Raw genomic sequence first — 17,462 nt, 5'->3', positions numbered from 1 at the left:
GTAGTTTTTTTATAGTAGGAAGCACTATTATTTTTAATCAATAAGTCAATATAATAAGTTATTGTAGAATAGACATATTATAACGACTAAAAGCAATCACATATATACATATAATATCCACACAAAGATTAAATCGCACAAAATTTTAATAATGTGTATATATATACATTCTGTTCTATCGCATATACAAGGTGTACAAAAACATAAGAAGTAAGTAAAGTAAAAAGAAAGATAAGTAAATAAACTTGAGCCTAAAAATAGTTAGTTTTTGAATTACTAAATGTTTTTGTCATTAACATATTAACTCCGCAGCATATATTTAATATGATTCCCGTTCATTATTCATTTTAACACATATTTCAGTTCGTTTTTTTGATAGAATCACGCACACAATGAAAGATTCCCTTCCCTTATTTCTTGGCAGCAGTTTTCAATTTGTTATATCAATTCATTTAACAAAGCAACTGGTTTACTATACACTATACTTTCATATACTAAACATCTCGTAACTCGGAAACTAATGACTTTTAGATAGATGTTTATTAAGATTCTTTTTCTTATTTTAATGAATACTACATGCCCTAAAGTTTTCCCCCAACTTCTTTGTACACCTTGTGCATAACAAAATGTTTTTAATTTTAATGACTTCTTGTTTTTATTTATCCACAATCAAATCGTTAAAGGTCAACTAGCATAAAATATCAAGCTTTGCATATATTTATATTATCCGTTTTATTTCTTTTCAAATATAGATTCTAGTGAAGTTATTACGCTCAACATATTATGCTTCAATATCTACATACAGGGGGCCCCGCGTAACGCTACTCATTATTTTTTTGCCATTTGCGGCCATGTAACAAAAAATGTTTTGAACCGTTCTTTAATGATGTTGAGTGTACTGCGAATGAAGATAAAAAATCCAAAAATACTTTATTTTCATAGAGAAACCAAGATCACTTTGTTAACATAGGTAGGACTATATATTGCTTTTTCCATGAGATTGATGGGAACTTTACAATAAAATCAGAAAGCACATTACCCGATATTTTTATTAACTCAATACCAGATTTACAGCACACTTTATTTTAACACTTATTCAAATTGCATACCATCTTCTTACGACATTTTGCTCTTTTGTAGAAAGTTATTATTTTGTTATTAGAGTGGCTGGATGTACAACTCTACATGATGTAGTAATTTCTTCCTTATGAAATGTAAATAATCCTGAAATGCATCAGCCAGTGAAATATTACTTCCACTACAATGAACCTAGTATTGAGTTAATAAAAATATAATGAATTTCTCATAAATTGCTCTACAATTTCATGGAAAAAGCAACATATAATCCTATTTGTGTTAACCAAGGTGACGCTAGTTTCGTTATGAAAACGAAGTATTTTCGGGATTCTTTCTATCATCATTTGTAGTACGCTCGACACCATCAAAGTATGGTTCAAAACATTTTTTGTTACATGGCTACAAATGGCAAAGAAATAGCGAGTCGCGTTACACAGGACACCCTGTATGTTATAATCATTTATTTCAAAAATAAACAATTTTAATTCTTTCTTCTTTCTTCTTTAATTAATTCTTCTTTCAAAGAATCTTTTAAGTAAGTACGGAAATATTTACTATTTGTTATAATAATTTTATAATAATTTCCTATCATAATTAACGCGCATATACAAGTGTAATATGCATAAAAGCTTATTTGCGCAGATAGCAAGGTGTAGAAATAGTACATGTAGAGAAAAAACTCATAATATATGATACTTTTTGTACAATTACCATAAACATCATTGAATTATCAAGCACCCTGCTATAATCAGTTTTTCTCAAATCTCTTTTCAGATAACTAGGTCGTATTAATTGCTGATTTAAAGAGTTACTTATCTGACTTCTTTTAAAATCAAATCAAAATCAAATTTTAAAATCGTATTCTAAATAGAGCTTCACAGTAATTTAATTGTGTGCATTTTATCAATATAATCTAATAGCCCCTGCAGTCTCTTTTTTATTCGTTTCTGATCATCCATAGTACACCCAAGAATTGCTGTCTCAAAGATTTTATCAGAATGGCCAACGCTTTGTGAAGTACAAGCATTCATAAAAGATGCACAACGCTGCCGAGTTCCAGCTGGATCATCACGGAGGCCAACAACTAAACTATCTATCAAACCATTTACCTGAATGAACCAATTTGTATTATTAAGGATTTCATTAAGAGAAATAATGATAAATTAATATAAAATATATAATATGATGAATGAACCTGATGTAGTGCTTCCTCTTGAATTTGATCACGCTGAATTTTAACCAACACATCAACTGTTAAACATCGCATAGACAATCTTTCAGCATACCTCAGCACATCGTCCTTGTCAGCTATTTTCAGAAATAATATTTAACAATAATAATTTTGTATAATCCTTTGTAGGTTAGGTTCAATAAAACAAAAGCAGTATCACATATAACCATTGCTACCATACAAATACAGTAAATACGGTTACGTAATATTATATGAATTTTATATAAAAATTTTGAAAATCTTTTTTAGATGTTTCTAGATACATAAAGCATTGACCTTGCATTTTCAAGATTAGTAAGACAAATACTTACTTTCATCTAATCCACTTAAAATTTCATTGTTTCTAAGTGTGTCTAAGGTAGTCAGGAGTGTATCTCTCTCTTCTTCGAGTCTCCAAGCATCTTTCCTCAGTTGTTCTACATGCACTTCGATCTGATCAAGAAGGCTGACTAACCTGTCTTTCGGCTTTGTTGAACCATCACAATCCACGCTTTCCATAATATGTGGTAATGGATTATCCATTCTTTTCTCAAAAATTTTCAAAATTGCTCTCTGACGGCTTGGTCTTCACGTAATAACAAAATCAGTAATTACATTTAAGCACGAGGTACAACACAAACGTCCGGCTCGCGGACAAATTTGCAGATGTGTTTGTATTGTGGTGCGAAAAGTGACTGACGGAGCATGTACATACTTACAAATACACATGAACATTTGACAACTGAATTATCAATCGAATAGCGCTAAATATAAAAAGTACTTTTCTCGTGGTAGTTTAGACAATTGTAATAGTTTGTAACAAACGATAATATAAAATAAAGCAAATTCGTCAATATGTTTTAGTAAAGAGTGATAAATTATATATCTGTTTGTTTTCGAAATTAATAATTAATGTTTTACCTATTTTTGTTTTAATTTATCCTGTTTATTTAATATTGTTAGTTGCTATGTTCGTATCTATGCATTTAAGTAGAAACTTATTGAAACTACGATCAATATTAATATTTATATTGGTATATATCTATATTATAAAAAGAAATTTTGTATTATTAAATAATCTAATTTAACATTTAATTTAATAAAGTTATTAATTTAATAAAATGATAGTTTCATTTAAGGTCCCAGATTTTTTTTTAAGAAATAATTTTTAAATTTTTTACGTAAATATATTTTTAAATTAAATGCGTGTCATAACGATATTTATAATTTCTAATTATATTATAAAATATTATAATGCATATTAAAAATTAATCAATTAATTGATTATTTTGATTATTGATATTTATTATATTTCTAGTTTCAATTGTACACAATTTTATATTTTTGTTGCTGATTTGACAGAGTCTCGTGTGAAAATATCCTCTTCTTCCGGTTATAACTTAACGAGGTTCGTAGTATTTTTCTGTATGATTGTTTAAAATCTAATTTTTCATTAGAAATCTTCTGTTTCTTTAATTCTATATCATTTGTGTATGATGTAAATATAAATGTTCTATTTATATCGTATTTTAAGTGGAGGAATTTCTAAAAATCAATAGAATAAACGTCTCTTTAGTTCCAGGTGGTTCTAACAGTTTCTCTCTACGATGGTAAGTATTAAATATTTATTGTTAACATGAATGTACTATAATTTATAGTTGCAATTAATCTAATTTCTTGTATTATGTGTATAATAATGCACTGTATGTAATGTAGTACATTACATATCTCATTAGATGTATTAGAAATGTGTTAAATTGCATAACCTCAATGTAACATTAATGTGATTGGTGCAATGAATAACATATAATACTTTTTTAGCCCCGAGAAATCAAAGAAATTAAAGATTTTCTCTTGAAAGCTAGGAGGAAAGATGCAAAATGTGAGTATTTAAGATTTTTTCTATTATTATTGTGATACAATGTAACATACATAAATTAATTTATCCTTTTTGTCACAACAATACAGCTGTGAAAATCAAGAAGAATGCTGACAATGTTAAGTTTAAAGTTCGCTGTTCACGATTTTTGTACACTCTTGTCATTACAGACAAAGAAAAGGCAGAAAAATTGAAACAATCTTTACCTCCAGGTATTTATTTGCTTAAACAAAATATATTAATAAAGAATTACGAAAGTATATAATTGTATTATTATATATTTTAGGTCTTCAGGTAAAGGAAGTAAAAAGAAGTGAACGTATGTAATTCATAGAATAAACTAAATTTTTAAACATATGTTGTTTATTTTCTCCCATTACATAAAAATATGTTTAAAAGAGGTTAAAATAATAGTCTAAAAGAAAGTAATTGTTTAAATTAAAATGTCTTCTTTTAAATTTATTTTAAATCAATTTTGGTTGTAACTTCATTCAACTGTTTCAAAATTTTGATTAGATATGATATATGGTTGATTTAAAGTGTGTTTCCGCCTTTTAAACATGCATCGGTAAATATCCTTTCGTTTTGTTGGAGTAGTACACATCAACTTTAGTTCATCATATGTGTCTATACATATATTTCCATTATTGCATGTTGGTCTCTGGTCATAAGGATATATGCGAGAATAATTAAATTTTGTTTGACATTTTTTTGTAGTGTGCTGTACTTTGTGTTTCAAATATCTCTTTAAAGGACAATACTTTCTTTGACACAGCTGAGTTTGAAGTTTGATATATTGTGAAAACAATATTCCCAATTCATCATAGGTTTCAGATATTTCTGATGTATTATCTGATGAAATACAAATATGATTATTACAAATCAATTGTTCTGGTACAGTTTGTACTATAATGGAATTTTTACAATTATTTTTCATCAGTGAAGTACCAGTGAAATTCTTATCTGTTTTCAATATTTTTTCTCTAGCTTCTTTTATTTCATATCTTAGCATATCTATAGATGACTTCATTCTTTTCTGCATCTTTTTAAGATATGCATTATGTTCATTTAAGTTTATTTGTGATTTCAATTCTTTTAATTTATCTCTATTAACTGTATTAATTTTATCTGAATTACATATAGGACTATTTTTTATTTTTGAGTTAACTTGTAATATTTGATCAATTCCTATTTTAATTGCATTAGACATATCAGATAGTGTAGAACTAGTGTAAGAATTAGTTGACCTATACAAATGTTTACAATGATTAGTGTATTAATTTAAATAAAGTTTAATAACATTTGTTAATTATTGAAAACCTTTTTAATTTGTTAAAAAATGCATTTGATAAAATATTCGACATATCAGCTGCAGAATCTGAGAAATATTTTGAATCAGTTAAATTTCTTGTGAATAAATGATAAGGTGAATAACTTGACTTAGAAGTGGAAATTTTGTATTTTTGTGTACTGTCACTAAATGAATCAGTGTTTTCAAATTTAAGGTCTATCAATTTAGAACTGACATTATTTTGTTTTTTAGAATTGTTAATATTTCCTGAATTCCATTTGCACAATAACAGTTCGTCATTTTGTATATCAGATTTTGTCGGAGATAATGGTATTACTAAAAACTTAAGATCTGTATCTGAGAAACAAATGTCTTTGTTATTCTAAAAAGAAAAGAACATACAATTAAAAAGTTATGTTCATTGTGAAATTTGATATTAATTGGTTGGTACCTGATGTGAGTTTTTACAAATATTTTCATAATCTTCGAGATCTTTAATGTTCCATTCGTTTGATATTGTTTTAGATATATTTTTGTACTTGGTATGAGCTGATGAAAAAGATGGGAAAAACATTTTCAAGGGTAATTGCTTTGTTAAATTGTTAGTAGAGGTCTCTATTTTACTCGCACATGGAGCAAGCAACTTTTTCTTTTCCTAATCATAAATTTTTGCACACATATATATCTACACACATATATATATAAGTTATAAAAACTAAACTATCATGATTATTTGAATATGATCATTTTTAATATAATATTTTATTTTTAATACCTGTAAAAGGGTTTTTAATTTACATTTTTTTTCATATTGTTTGTTTCTTTGGCCGTCATATTTTACATGAAATTTTGAAAAATTACATATATTAGATCCTAAAAATCGTCGTTTTGCAGAAGAATCGTTTTCCCTTTCTTTTATTATAGAAAATCTGTCATCGCCGTTATTTTCATTTTGTCGAATTAAGCTTTATGAACGAAATATTGATACATTATCAATAACTGAACATTATATGCGTATGCTACACACATACTATATATATTATTACACACATTACATTATAAAATATAATGAACCTTTTTAGAATGGAAATGACTCGTCTGTGTATATAACGATAGCACGTTATAAATAAAATTATTAGAATCAAAATGATAAATAAGATGAGAAATATTTTCCAAAAATTGTTAGAACCTGCTTCGGTTTGATCGATATTATTATAATACCTTTTCTCGGTATCAATTATTCCCAACGTTCTTTTAACTTGCATGCTTTCTGTTATGATAATTACGACAGAAACTAGAAGATTATGAAATGAATTGGTTATAGTACAAAGTCACTGTATTTTTTAAAGTATAATTCATACATGTACCAAAAAAGGTTCATTCGTCATTTATTGGCAAGAATATCGAAATTGCAAAATAAAACATTTGAATCTATTACATGAGTTTACTTTCTGTTTTGTTTACAGATGTGGCATAGGCCACGAGTATGTCATGAAAACATCTAAAAATAATAAAATTTATCAAATACAATATCTACAATAGTAGGATTAATACTTCTTATAATTACAGTTCATAAAATCATGATTTTTCGGTATAGGCGGAACACGATAGCGAGGTCATTAAATATCAATTATGAATGAAATTATTGAAACGCGGATGTTGAGACAAATGAATTAATAGAAATACATTCGAGCAAGGTCGTACTAGAAAACTTTTAATACAAAGTTAATGTTCTTTTTGTACAATATTGAAATACAAAGAGATTTGTAAATATAATTTCGTTTTTGATTCTACTGAATACGAATTTTTTTAATATAGGAAACATACATAAAACAGAATACAGTATTGGCTCGTTAGCACATGCATATTCGGAATCACGTCGCGCACTAATATGGGAAATACTAATTGCAAAGAAAAAGATACAAAAATTCTATTTCTTTAATTTTGATAACTCATTGCTCGCTAAGATATCGCCGATGGAGAGTAAGCGATAACAGGGTTTCAGGAAATAATGGAAGAGTGGGACTCTGTGTCTACTATCGAAAAGCAAGAAATGCATCGAGATATTAACGAGACAATACTGTATAATGTAAGCATGTACTTACTACTTACTGCGTACGACCTTAAATAGTCAAAGCTCTTTCGCGATGGATTAATTTTCGACCTAGCTAATCTTGGCCCATACACTATACCTATTCTAAAACTACAAATTATGAATGAACTTTATATCTATATATCTTGATTCATAATTATATTGTATACATAATAAAACAGAATAATGAATTTCATTCACAATGGATAAAATATCATTCATTACTAATATATATATTTTTCTTAATTCCGTCATAATCTTAAAATATTTTATTCTTATGTACGTAACGAAGAATATTAATGAATTTATTAATATATATAATGTATTGAGTGAAATACAAAACAATTGTGTCATTAAAGATGTTTCATATTAAATTCATATAACATACGTCATACATGTTTTAGATTCTGTAAACTTTTTAGAGACTGAAAAAATCTTCTGTTTTCTGATAACATAATCTTCATATAACAAAAATACATACATTTACATAGTATAATACCATCCGTCAGTATCTTTATATTTCAGAACTTTATCTGGACACTTATTGGGGCAGATAGATGTCCAGATAAGCATTCAAGTGAATGAAAGAAATACAACGAAAGTGAGTGAAATACAGAGACTCAATACGAGTATAGATAACTGAAGAGATTAGACACAATAATGGAAACACCTCTTACATGTCATATATTCCATATATGCATATGACATGTAAGAGGTGCTTCCATTATTTCATTCAATACCTGTATAATCATCGATAATAACTCAATATCGATAGTACTCCGTGAGCCTTCTATCCGCGGCTGATAGAGCAATATATGCTTTCGCGGACAACATTGTAAATTCCTAATGCATATCTAAAATGCATATCCATATAATGCATATCCTAATGCATATCTCTCAAAGCATAAAATAAACAAGATTGCAGAAAAACTGTCAAATATTAAATTGCGTCAGCACATGAGCGACGCACATCGTTATTACAATTTATTGTATATAAAATAAATGAAACAGACATAATAACAACATAATAAATGAACAGACATAATTTTCTCTTATTTATTGCCGCGAATCGAAAACTGAGAAAGCAAAAGATATATATTATTTAATTGTTCCTCATCATGTAATTATACCGTTAATTGTTATTTATATCTTGATATTTCTTGAAAAAGCGAATCACATATATGTATGTAATCATGCTGTTCTGCAATCATTTATTCATCACACTCGTGATAAGTAGCTCTGGAGAAGAAACAATGTAATTAAGTTTAATATAGGAAAACTTTAAATACTTTTGAAATTATAAATGCAAAAACCTTTGTTTGTCCATATTTCGTCGAGATAGTCTTCTTCCAGGCTCATGTGTAGCCAGTGTATATCTTTTCGTATGAGGACGATTTGCTCTAAGTTCACGTGCTTCTGTAGTTTTAGCTTTTTCTACTTTTTGCATAAACTTAGTGATTAGTTCTGGACAATTTAAGTTTTCTTCTGGTTCCCATGTATCATCTGCTGATGTAAATCCTTTCCAGCGAATTAAAAATTCCCTTGTTTTATTCTTTTTAAAATGTACTTCTATAATCTTTTCCACTTCAAATTCTTTTTGATCATCTTTCCCACTTTTCTCTTCATCTGATGTTAATATTTGTTTACCTATATTTAATTCAGAAATTAGATATCTGCACAATGTGAAATAATTTTTTTTAATTTATGGGTAACATTTGCAAAATAATACCATTTTCTGTTTGTTTTTTAACATTATTTTTAAGCTTTTTAGATTTTTTGTCCACTTTTACAGCTTTAACTTTAGGTGACTTTGCAGAATTATCTAATTGCTTAGATTTAGGGTCTTCTTCATTTTCAGCATTTTCAGCTAAAAACTCTTCTATTAATTCTAAACAGTTTAGATCTTTTTCTTGTTCCCATGTATCAGAATCTGCATCATATCCCTTCCACCTGACTAAAAATTGACGCCGACCTTTGATTGTACGTTGACCCACAATTTTTTCTACCTAGGTAATTGAAATATTAACTATTATATTCAAGCAATGCATTTACTACATATTGCATGCTAAATTAAATTTTATATAAAAACTCCTTTTTTACATATGCTTTTTCAACTGTTTAAATAAAAGATGAAATGCAGAAAAATTATATTATGAAAGAAAGAAGCAAGATAGTTTGGCAATATTAATTAAAAACTTTTCTGATACTCAATTTTATCCTAAGAAGTACAAATATTTTGATTTTATACATGACATTTTGTTTCACATTTTTTACGTATTATGCGAAGTACGATAATAAATTAAGTTACCTATGACTAAACTGTATCATAAATGGCGTTGCATGATTACTAATGCGGCGATATATCGTGAGTACACGTAAAATATTAGGTAAACTTTAAAGTTTCGTAGAAACAATTTTTTTTACAAGATGGATTATTTAGCATTCATCTTCTATACTGTAGATCATTCTTGTTTTATTGTCTTTTATAGCAGAAATTTTGTCATTCAGTTGAACGGCTGCTAGTCAACATTGCATACCTAGGAGACGCGTTCTTGTTGCCGTGTAAACATAGTTGTAACACGTACAATAAACATACTTAAATATGATGTCTGACTTACCTCATACTCTTTTTCATTGTTTCCCTCCTGTTTTGTTAAGGAAGATCCCTCTTTTTTAAGTCTCTTGCTAGGTCCAGCTTTCCCGACATTCTTATTTTCTTCTTCTGTATCTACAGCTTGAGTATCTTCTACTTCAGGCTTCACGGTAGAATCCTCAGTTGTTTCTTTCTGACTATGACGACTGCGAGATGAACGTTTTTTCGCTGTACTTCTGCGTGGCGATTCTGTATTCTTATTCTCCTTTCCCTTTTTCATTTCGTCGTTGTTGTCGGATATGCTTAAACGTCGGACGCCATTTTCCTCGATACTGCTATCACTAGTTTCAGATTTGCTACGCTTGGTTTTCATACTCAATCTACGCATACTATTTTCACAGTAGACAATAAGATTTTTATATTTTCAATAATGTTTGTTCAAAACTTATAAATCGCGCATTATATGAATACTCTTATCTATCAGAACCGGAATGATTTTATACCGAGTTCCCGCAAACAACTCACAAATAGTTTGGCGCGTTACACAGGAAGTTCTTAAGCACCATATCGAAGCAAAGATTTTGATTTAACGTATTGTGCGAAATATAACAACTATATGCATTTTTTAATTTATTTAAAGAAGTATCAATTAAGTTTTCATACATATGAATCTATCGAAGTTTGAATCTTCGAATAATCAAATCTTTTAATAAAAATACCATGTAATCGTAGAATTTTATTTTAGAGAAGCAATCTCATTTTAACCCCTTGTAACTTTTATTGTATAGTTCATTAGTCCATTTTTTAAAACGACAAACCTCGTTCACCGGAAATAAGATTTTTTAATGGAAAATCTTTAATTTAAGATATAGGTATCAGTTTGTTATTTTTGTTTACTTTTCATAGTTTTAGCAGGTACAAAATTATATTTAAATTTAAAATGCATTTTTATGATTTATAAATATGAATCGATTAATCGTGTTCTACATATAATGTATTGTACTTTGTATACTTTGACATTTAATAAAAAGCAAGATGATTTTAAAAATTATTGGCCCTTTTCGTAAAAATAAAAGTTATTTATAAATGAGAATTCGAAAACATTATAGTAATACTTCGGATGAATAACGGATATTGAGAGATTTCTACTATATTGATCACAAACTACGCTTTTACGAAATTATCGTTTATACTTTTAATTATGAAATAGAAACATTATGCGTTCATTAAAAATTATAATTTAATAATGTAGATCTATTAAACTTTTTATATACTGGATTAATTTTTCCTTATTTTCCCCAATAAGTTAAACTATTTGAAAAGTGATTTATAATTATAGAATAATTGCGTAGGATAAAATATTAAATCAATATTTTGTTACTTTGGTGACCAAACATCAGTTTCTTATTTCTGATACTATTAAGCTAATATTTTTCGTGTAACTTTGATCATTTCTGTTAATTGTTTAAATTATGGCTAAGTCTGTAACTACATATGAAAAACCTTTACCACACATAAGTAAGTGTAATTTAGAATTTTGTCACAAATATTGATATTTAATTTTGTTTACAATATATTCTTCTTTACTTATATATTGCATTAAAATGTTATATATGGTAGGAATAAATTATAATTTTTAATTATTTATATGCATGACATACAATCTGTTTATAATAGATTTAGCAGATTGGTATGCTAAACAATGGGAACTTCAGCAAAATGCAGCTTTCAGAAGTGCAGAGGCATTTGAGTTAAGAAATACAGGAAAAATTGTTCGCTCAGAGACAATGGTAAAAACAATATGGGATACATACATGAATAATACTCGCCTTGCAGATAGGTAATAATGATGAATAATATAATGATGAAATGTAGATGAATAATTTAAATCGTATCTAATAAAAATCTAAAATTTTAAAATCTATCACATATATTTATAGATTAACAGAATTATCACGTTGGAGAGAGTTACTACAAAATTTGCTAGATAAATTAATTGCAGAGTTAAAGTTTTTACAAGATGAGAAAGTTGATACAGAGAAAGAATTAGAAACTTTAAATTATCCATTACAATTAACAGCAGAATGTATTTCCATGAGGGATTGTCGTAGAGGAACAGAACTTACTTACGATGAAGCTGATACAGAATTGAAAAAAGAACTTTGTGTCATTGAAAATATTAAGAAATCATTAACTGATAGGTATAACATGAATACAAAAAATCTGTGCATATTTAAACATATGTTTCTGATGATACATTTTGTATAGGGTGCAAGCTGCATGGGAAAAATTAAATCGTTTAGAAGAAGTCAGATTTCAAATCCAGTTAGAAGTGGAAGATAAAGATGAAACTATTAAAATAGAGAAAGAAAATCTTAATTTAGATCGAACATGTGCAAATATTAGCTATAAACCAAATGCATTAAGAACTCCAAAAGGGTAAGAATAAATATCTGCATGCAATGTATGAAATAAATACATAAATATCTATTTTATTGCAGTTCAATATCTTATGAAGCTTGGTTGGAACATTGCCGTTATATTAAAATGTTAGCTGATAATGAATTAAGCGATGTATATAATTTACGAGAAGCTATAAATATAATGCGTGAACGTGCCAGAAATGATATTAAAGCTCAGCAAGACGTAACAGATTTTAATTTACGGAAAAGAATTTATCAGACACAAAAAGCTAGGAATGAATTAGAATGGCAAAAGCTTAAAGTAAGCAACAATTGAAAGTAAAATGATCATTAATATTTAATACATGTTAAACATAATATTTTCAGATCCAAAAGGAAATGGAAATTTTACAAAAAGAAATAGTTAGACTAGAAGACGCATTAATGCATAAAATTGATTCGATAAAATGTGCAGAGACAAGATTAGAAAATCGTACTTATCGTCCTGGTTTTGAACTCTGTCGTGATGAACCTGAATTAGGTTTGAAAGACGAAATTTTACATTTGCGACAAACTGAAAAAGACTTAAAAAGTGTATTGGAAAATTCAAAGTATGTACAATAATGCATAATTTACAGAATGATATATTCTATCATCGTAAAATGTAATTATTTTATTTAATGTATGTATTATTTTCTAGAGGGGCATATAATAATTTGGAAAGCTTACTTTTGCAAGTTGATAGAAATTTAGATGATAAACAACATTCTTTGGCGACAGATGTGATGTGTTTAGATATGAGGGCAACATTAAAAACAGGAGACAGAACACGATTGCCAAACGAAACAGATCGTAATATTGTTCTTACACGTATGGAAAAAGAGATACCACTTGAATCATGAATGAATTGTAATGTTTACACAAATCCATTAGAAAAAACATTCATTCAATATATAAAATGTCCATTTATTGTAGTACTTAATGATGTTTTCATTATACACAATAAACTTATTATTTGCATATGCTTATGTGCCAGTATTAATAATATCTGGTTTGGCTTTAATTAAACTGTATTCTGAAATAAACGAGTCTGTCAATTTTGGTTCTAAAGTCTTTACTGCTCTTCCATGTATTTCTCCAACTTTTTTGGGATCGCCATGTTTCATTTCAAACGTAATATAATCTATCCAAATACTTGTATCATTTTTGCCAAACTGTAAAGTTGACATTTCATTATACTTTCTTATATGCTTTAATGATATTTCAGGTTGCATAAGTTCTAATTCTATCATCTTTTTGTGTAATTCAAGAAAGAAAGGAGGTTGTAAACAGAGATTATCATAAACTTTCCTCGCCGCTTGTATACCTAAAATAAACAACAGTCGTGACATACTACCAAATACAATTTTACAATTTACGATTACATACTTTTTGTCAAAACTAGCCATTCAATGTAAATAATCTTTATGTACTGAGCAATACTTGGATGTGCTTGTAAAGCTGTTTGGAAAACTTGTTCAATTTTTTCAGGACACTTTGCCTGCACATGTAATATTTTCATCTTCCATAAAGGTAATGACTTTTCTGCAAGAATTTGTGTTGCCTAAAAAATGATCATGCTTATATGTATGTAATATCACTGATATAATTAAAAATAATTACTAGTATTTTTATACCTTTAAAAATACAGCTTCAGCTTCTTCTTCCTCCCCTGAGGCAAACAAATATCGTAACCTAGCATGCCAAAGACTTATGCTACTTGGTATAGTTTCAGTTGCAATGCTCAGAATTTCTTCAAATTTTTTTTCTGTAGTTTTATCTTTTTTTTCAGCATTTAACATGTTGATCTACAGTGAAATTATTAATATTAAAGTCTTTAATTCCCTACTTTATACACGTAATGAATACTTATCAGGTACATGTCGATCTATAGTGAAATTATTAATATTAAAGTTTTTAATTCTTACTTTATGCATGTAATGAATACTTATCAGGTACATTACTAACCCAATGTAAATAATATTTTTCTTTCAACTTCTTTGCTTGGTGTGCCTGAGATAGTGCAGTTTTTAATAATTTTCTTTTAAAATTTGGTAAAGCTAAAGGTTTGGCTTGTTGATTTATTTCTATTAAACATTCTATATACAAAGACCACATTTCTTCGGTCTTAATTTTTTTGACTGCTGTTTGATAAACTTTATTACAAGATGTTATACGATCTCTTAATGAAGTTTGTTCTGAATTATCAACCTGCATCGCTGTATTACTAAAAGAAGGTTGAATAAGTCCTTCTAATTCTCGTCGTGCCATTGTATCCCACATCAGGGGTTCATGAGTATACTCTTCTATCATATCACTAAAAAGAATTTAAATATTCAAACTAAAGATAATCAATAATTTTAACATATTTTTATTACTTTTACCTAACAATTTTATTTTGCAATTTTTCTGTGTTATTATGATCCTTTGTAATATTTAACAATTCTATTATGAATTTGATATCTCTAATACATTTTGATGCTTGTTGATATATGATATATGCCCTTTTTAATCCAATAGACATGTCATCATCAGTTTCTGTTGGTACTGCATTGTCACCATTATTTTCATTTTTCTGATCATTAGCTGATGCATCATCTAATTCTAATCTGTATCACATAATTAATGATTAAAACTATAAATGAAAACATTAATAATATATGAAAAATTTATAATATGTGACTTACTTGAAAGCATCAATAAATAATAACTGAGAGGTTGGATGTATATGTAAACCACGAAGAAGAAACTGACGAGCAGTGTCTTTATTTTTATTTTCTTCTAGTTCCCAACATGCAGCAATATGCCAACATTTGGGTTTATCTTGATGAACTTGCAACATTTTGCCTAACAGATGACTAACACTGTTGTGAAAATGCTGTCACATTTTATATTAATATTTAAAAGATGAAAAGTTAATAGCTTTAATAAAAAATATAATTCAAATACTCACAACATGTTTACAAAATTTTATGTAAGCAATCCAAAAACGAATATCATCTTGAAATCTAAATATTGCTTCATTATATAAACGATTAATTTTATTTGTAATAGCATGGTCAATATCTGACCTTTTTTGAATAATACCAAATTTCTGTTGAATAAAAATAATACATGCATATATGTATATAATTAATGTGCATTTATAGTTATTACTGTATAATCAACTATTTATTAATAAGTAATAACATACACTTCTACGTTGTTTAATTAATTTAAGCAGGTCCGTTTCATACTGTATGTATCTCAAATAGTCTTCTTTAGTTTTTGTGTGACGTTGAATTTTATATTCGTATTCTTTAAGTTTCTTTGCAATTCCTCTATATAATTTATAGCAACATAAATAGTTGGTCAAAGTAAAGAATGTGTTACAAAATATAACCTATTTCACTCACCGAATTTCATTTTTATCAAAAAGTTTAATCCTTTCCATCTGTTCTAATTCAGGAATCATATCCTCGCATCTTTTTTCTACAAATTCTGCCATTGTTACTTCTTTTTAATTGACGAAATATAATGTAATATAATAGGGAGATCCTTAGCACATGTACACTAATAACCACGATCATCCAATGCGTACTAATAACTAAAAGCACACTATCCAGCAATACGTATTCAATAGTGAACCACAGACAAGGGTACAAAGTAGTATGACTTCTTATGATACTTTGTGTTTCATGTCCTGAAATATCGAACGAAAAGGCCCGTCTTACGCCCTCTGCAGTTTACTCATGTTCTGAAATACCGACCTCGAAAAAATCATAGAGTTTTTAACATTGTTGGAGATGTTATTAATCCAAGACATTAGCAACTACAGACATTATAAAATAAAATAACGTAATTAAATTGATATCGTAATCGAATTAAAACAGTACTTTAAGCTTATACTAGAAAGTAAAATAGCGTTTTGTGTGTGCTACTATACTAGATTTATATATTTAATAATTAATCGTTAAACAATAGTATATGCTGAGAATTAAATTAAGAAAACGTAGAGCTTGCTATAAGATATGGGTTGATGAGTTGTAAAAATTAAAAATTTTGTAAAAAAATTTCCAAAAATCTATAATTATTATAAATTGAAATATTATATAAATTCTTCTTCTTTTAAAATGGGTAGTAGTTCTTGACTACTAGTCAACTGTTTGTCTATTATAGTATAGTTATTTTTCTCAAATCTTAGTTTTATGCTTTACTTTTAAGTTACTTATCTTCAGTTTTTAATTACGTTGTTATTGTTATGTCTTACTTTTAAGTCTTACTTTTAAGTTGTGTCGTTAGTTTTAAATACTACAGTCAAGTTTTAATCTTAAGTTGCATCGTTTGTTTTAATCCTTAGTTTCAGTATATTTGTGAAGATGGACTGTTTGATCATTGATATATGTATCTATCCGTAGAAGTAAAATTTTGGCGATCTTTTGCTCTTTTCGTCAGTTTTTGGCTTTTTCTATTGAACGTAATTTGTCTGCTTGAGTTATCGATAAATTGTGTTGCGAGTTTCCAATTTTGAATCGGACTTCCTATACTTGATAATATATAATTAATAATTGATTTGAAAATACAAACATGAAAATAGAAAAAATTAAAGAATACACATTTTTATGTTTCAGATATATGAAACTAGAATTTTATTTGAAATTAATTAAAAGAATTATTTAACTATTATTGCATATTCATTTATTATTTTAATAATGTGTAATGATTTCTGCAGTATTGCAGCGGGATAGAATTCTATACACTTTGTTGCGATTATAGGATATCCTGTTCTGTATTTTATTTATAATTTCATATAAGACATTTGTTTTAATTCAAACTAGTACTGTACTGAATCGATAACGTCGCATGCGACATGAAAATGGTTAGGTAACCCCTAAAACGT

General features: G+C 27.7%; 6 protein-coding genes across 9 annotated transcripts; 2 read left to right on the top strand and 4 right to left on the bottom strand.

Annotated features, from left to right (window-relative positions):
- Positions 1-713: 713 nt before the first annotated feature.
- LOC122569737 (BAG family molecular chaperone regulator 2) lies at positions 714-2,989 on the bottom strand. Its single transcript, XM_043731254.1, has 3 exons — positions 2,620-2,989; positions 2,273-2,385; positions 714-2,186 (listed from the first exon to the last, which is right to left on the bottom strand). The coding sequence occupies exons 1-3, from the start codon at positions 2,828-2,830 to the stop codon at positions 1,953-1,955; spliced, it is 558 nt and encodes a 185-aa protein (XP_043587189.1). The 5' UTR covers positions 2,831-2,989; the 3' UTR covers positions 714-1,952.
- A 665-nt stretch (positions 2,990-3,654) lies between these two features.
- Positions 3,655-4,521, top strand: LOC122569063 (60S ribosomal protein L38). Its single transcript, XM_043729524.1, has 5 exons — positions 3,655-3,695; positions 3,864-3,897; positions 4,109-4,169; positions 4,256-4,378; positions 4,453-4,521. The coding sequence occupies exons 2-5, from the start codon at positions 3,895-3,897 to the stop codon at positions 4,491-4,493; spliced, it is 228 nt and encodes a 75-aa protein (XP_043585459.1). The 5' UTR covers positions 3,655-3,695; positions 3,864-3,894; the 3' UTR covers positions 4,494-4,521.
- LOC122569062 lies at positions 4,518-6,080 on the bottom strand. Its single transcript, XM_043729523.1, has one exon. It carries the CDS (start codon positions 5,374-5,376, stop codon positions 4,654-4,656), a length of 723 nt encoding a protein of 240 aa, XP_043585458.1. The 5' UTR covers positions 5,377-6,080; the 3' UTR covers positions 4,518-4,653.
- LOC122569060 (chromobox protein homolog 5-like) lies at positions 4,991-10,672 on the bottom strand. 3 transcript variants are annotated; one of them, XR_006317314.1, is made up of 5 exons: positions 10,168-10,672; positions 9,279-9,555; positions 8,863-9,196; positions 8,290-8,788; positions 4,991-5,018 (listed from the first exon to the last, which is right to left on the bottom strand). XR_006317314.1 is itself a non-coding variant. In XM_043729522.1 (4 exons), exons 1-4 carry the CDS (start codon positions 10,528-10,530, stop codon positions 8,761-8,763), a joined length of 1,002 nt encoding a protein of 333 aa, XP_043585457.1. In that variant the 5' UTR covers positions 10,531-10,672; the 3' UTR covers positions 6,888-8,760. The 3 variants fall into 3 exon arrangements, 1 of the variants encoding a protein (XP_043585457.1); XR_006317313.1 differs by lacking the exon at positions 4,991-5,018 and adding an exon at positions 6,888-8,219; XM_043729522.1 differs by lacking the exon at positions 4,991-5,018 and having other exon boundaries at positions 6,888-8,788.
- LOC122569059 (tektin-2) lies at positions 9,572-13,646 on the top strand. 2 transcript variants are annotated; one of them, XM_043729520.1, is made up of 7 exons: positions 9,572-9,914; positions 11,820-11,982; positions 12,083-12,343; positions 12,411-12,581; positions 12,644-12,866; positions 12,932-13,155; positions 13,245-13,646. In XM_043729520.1, exons 1-7 carry the CDS (start codon positions 9,860-9,862, stop codon positions 13,444-13,446), a joined length of 1,299 nt encoding a protein of 432 aa, XP_043585455.1. In that variant the 5' UTR covers positions 9,572-9,859; the 3' UTR covers positions 13,447-13,646. The 2 variants fall into 2 exon arrangements, with proteins under 2 accessions (XP_043585455.1, XP_043585456.1); XM_043729521.1 differs by lacking the exon at positions 9,572-9,914 and adding an exon at positions 10,859-11,660.
- Positions 13,490-16,269, bottom strand: LOC122569058 (U3 small nucleolar RNA-associated protein 6 homolog). Its single transcript, XM_043729519.1, has 9 exons — positions 15,979-16,269; positions 15,777-15,903; positions 15,537-15,677; positions 15,271-15,461; positions 14,968-15,192; positions 14,552-14,900; positions 14,221-14,391; positions 13,973-14,147; positions 13,490-13,910 (listed from the first exon to the last, which is right to left on the bottom strand). Exons 1-9 carry the CDS (start codon positions 16,068-16,070, stop codon positions 13,570-13,572), a joined length of 1,812 nt encoding a protein of 603 aa, XP_043585454.1. The 5' UTR covers positions 16,071-16,269; the 3' UTR covers positions 13,490-13,569.
- Positions 16,270-17,462: the final 1,193 nt, after the last annotated feature.

The sequence above is a fragment of the Bombus pyrosoma genome, linkage group LG7, assembly GCF_014825855.1.
Source record: "Bombus pyrosoma isolate SC7728 linkage group LG7, ASM1482585v1, whole genome shotgun sequence".
NCBI classification, from domain to species: Eukaryota; Metazoa; Arthropoda; class Insecta; order Hymenoptera; family Apidae; genus Bombus; species Bombus pyrosoma.
This window is presented reverse-complemented; position numbering and strand designations above follow the sequence as displayed.

Bases quoted from the DNA above. Each gene is read 5' to 3' on its own strand.
- LOC122569737 (XM_043731254.1), bottom strand. From the start codon at position 2,830: ATGGATAATCCATTACCACATATTATGGAAAGCGTGGATTGTGATGGT. The intron at 2,386-2,619 runs GTAAGTATTTGT...TTCTGAAAATAG, and splicing joins TTTAAGTGGATTAGATGAAA to CTGACAAGGACGATGTGCTG. The intron at 2,187-2,272 runs GTTCATTCATCA...TGGTTCATTCAG, and splicing joins AAGAGGAAGCACTACATCAG to GTAAATGGTTTGATAGATAG.
- LOC122569063 (XM_043729524.1), top strand. The intron at 4,170-4,255 runs GTGAGTATTTAA...ACAACAATACAG, and splicing joins TAGGAGGAAAGATGCAAAAT to CTGTGAAAATCAAGAAGAAT. The intron at 4,379-4,452 runs GTATTTATTTGC...TATATATTTTAG, and splicing joins GAAACAATCTTTACCTCCAG to GTCTTCAGGTAAAGGAAGTA.
- LOC122569062 (XM_043729523.1), bottom strand. From the start codon at position 5,376: ATGTCTAATGCAATTAAAATAGGAATTGATCAAATATTACAAGTTAAC.
- LOC122569059 (XM_043729520.1), top strand. From the start codon at position 9,860: ATGACTAAACTGTATCATAAATGGCGTTGCATGATTACTAATGCGGCG. The intron at 12,582-12,643 runs GTAAGAATAAAT...ATTTTATTGCAG, and splicing joins GCATTAAGAACTCCAAAAGG to TTCAATATCTTATGAAGCTT. The intron at 12,867-12,931 runs GTAAGCAACAAT...TAATATTTTCAG, and splicing joins TAGAATGGCAAAAGCTTAAA to ATCCAAAAGGAAATGGAAAT.
- LOC122569060 (XM_043729522.1), bottom strand. From the start codon at position 10,530: ATGCGTAGATTGAGTATGAAAACCAAGCGTAGCAAATCTGAAACTAGT. The intron at 9,556-10,167 runs GTAAGTCAGACA...TCAATTACCTAG, and splicing joins ACAATGAAAAAGAGTATGAG to GTAGAAAAAATTGTGGGTCA. The intron at 9,197-9,278 runs GTATTATTTTGC...AATTAAATATAG, and splicing joins TAAAAAACAAACAGAAAATG to GTAAACAAATATTAACATCA.
- LOC122569058 (XM_043729519.1), bottom strand. From the start codon at position 16,070: ATGGCAGAATTTGTAGAAAAAAGATGCGAGGATATGATTCCTGAATTA. The intron at 15,678-15,776 runs GTATGTTATTAC...TTTATTCAACAG, and splicing joins TAATTAAACAACGTAGAAGT to AAATTTGGTATTATTCAAAA. The intron at 15,193-15,270 runs GTAAGTCACATA...TATGTGATACAG, and splicing joins TTATTTATTGATGCTTTCAA to ATTAGAATTAGATGATGCAT.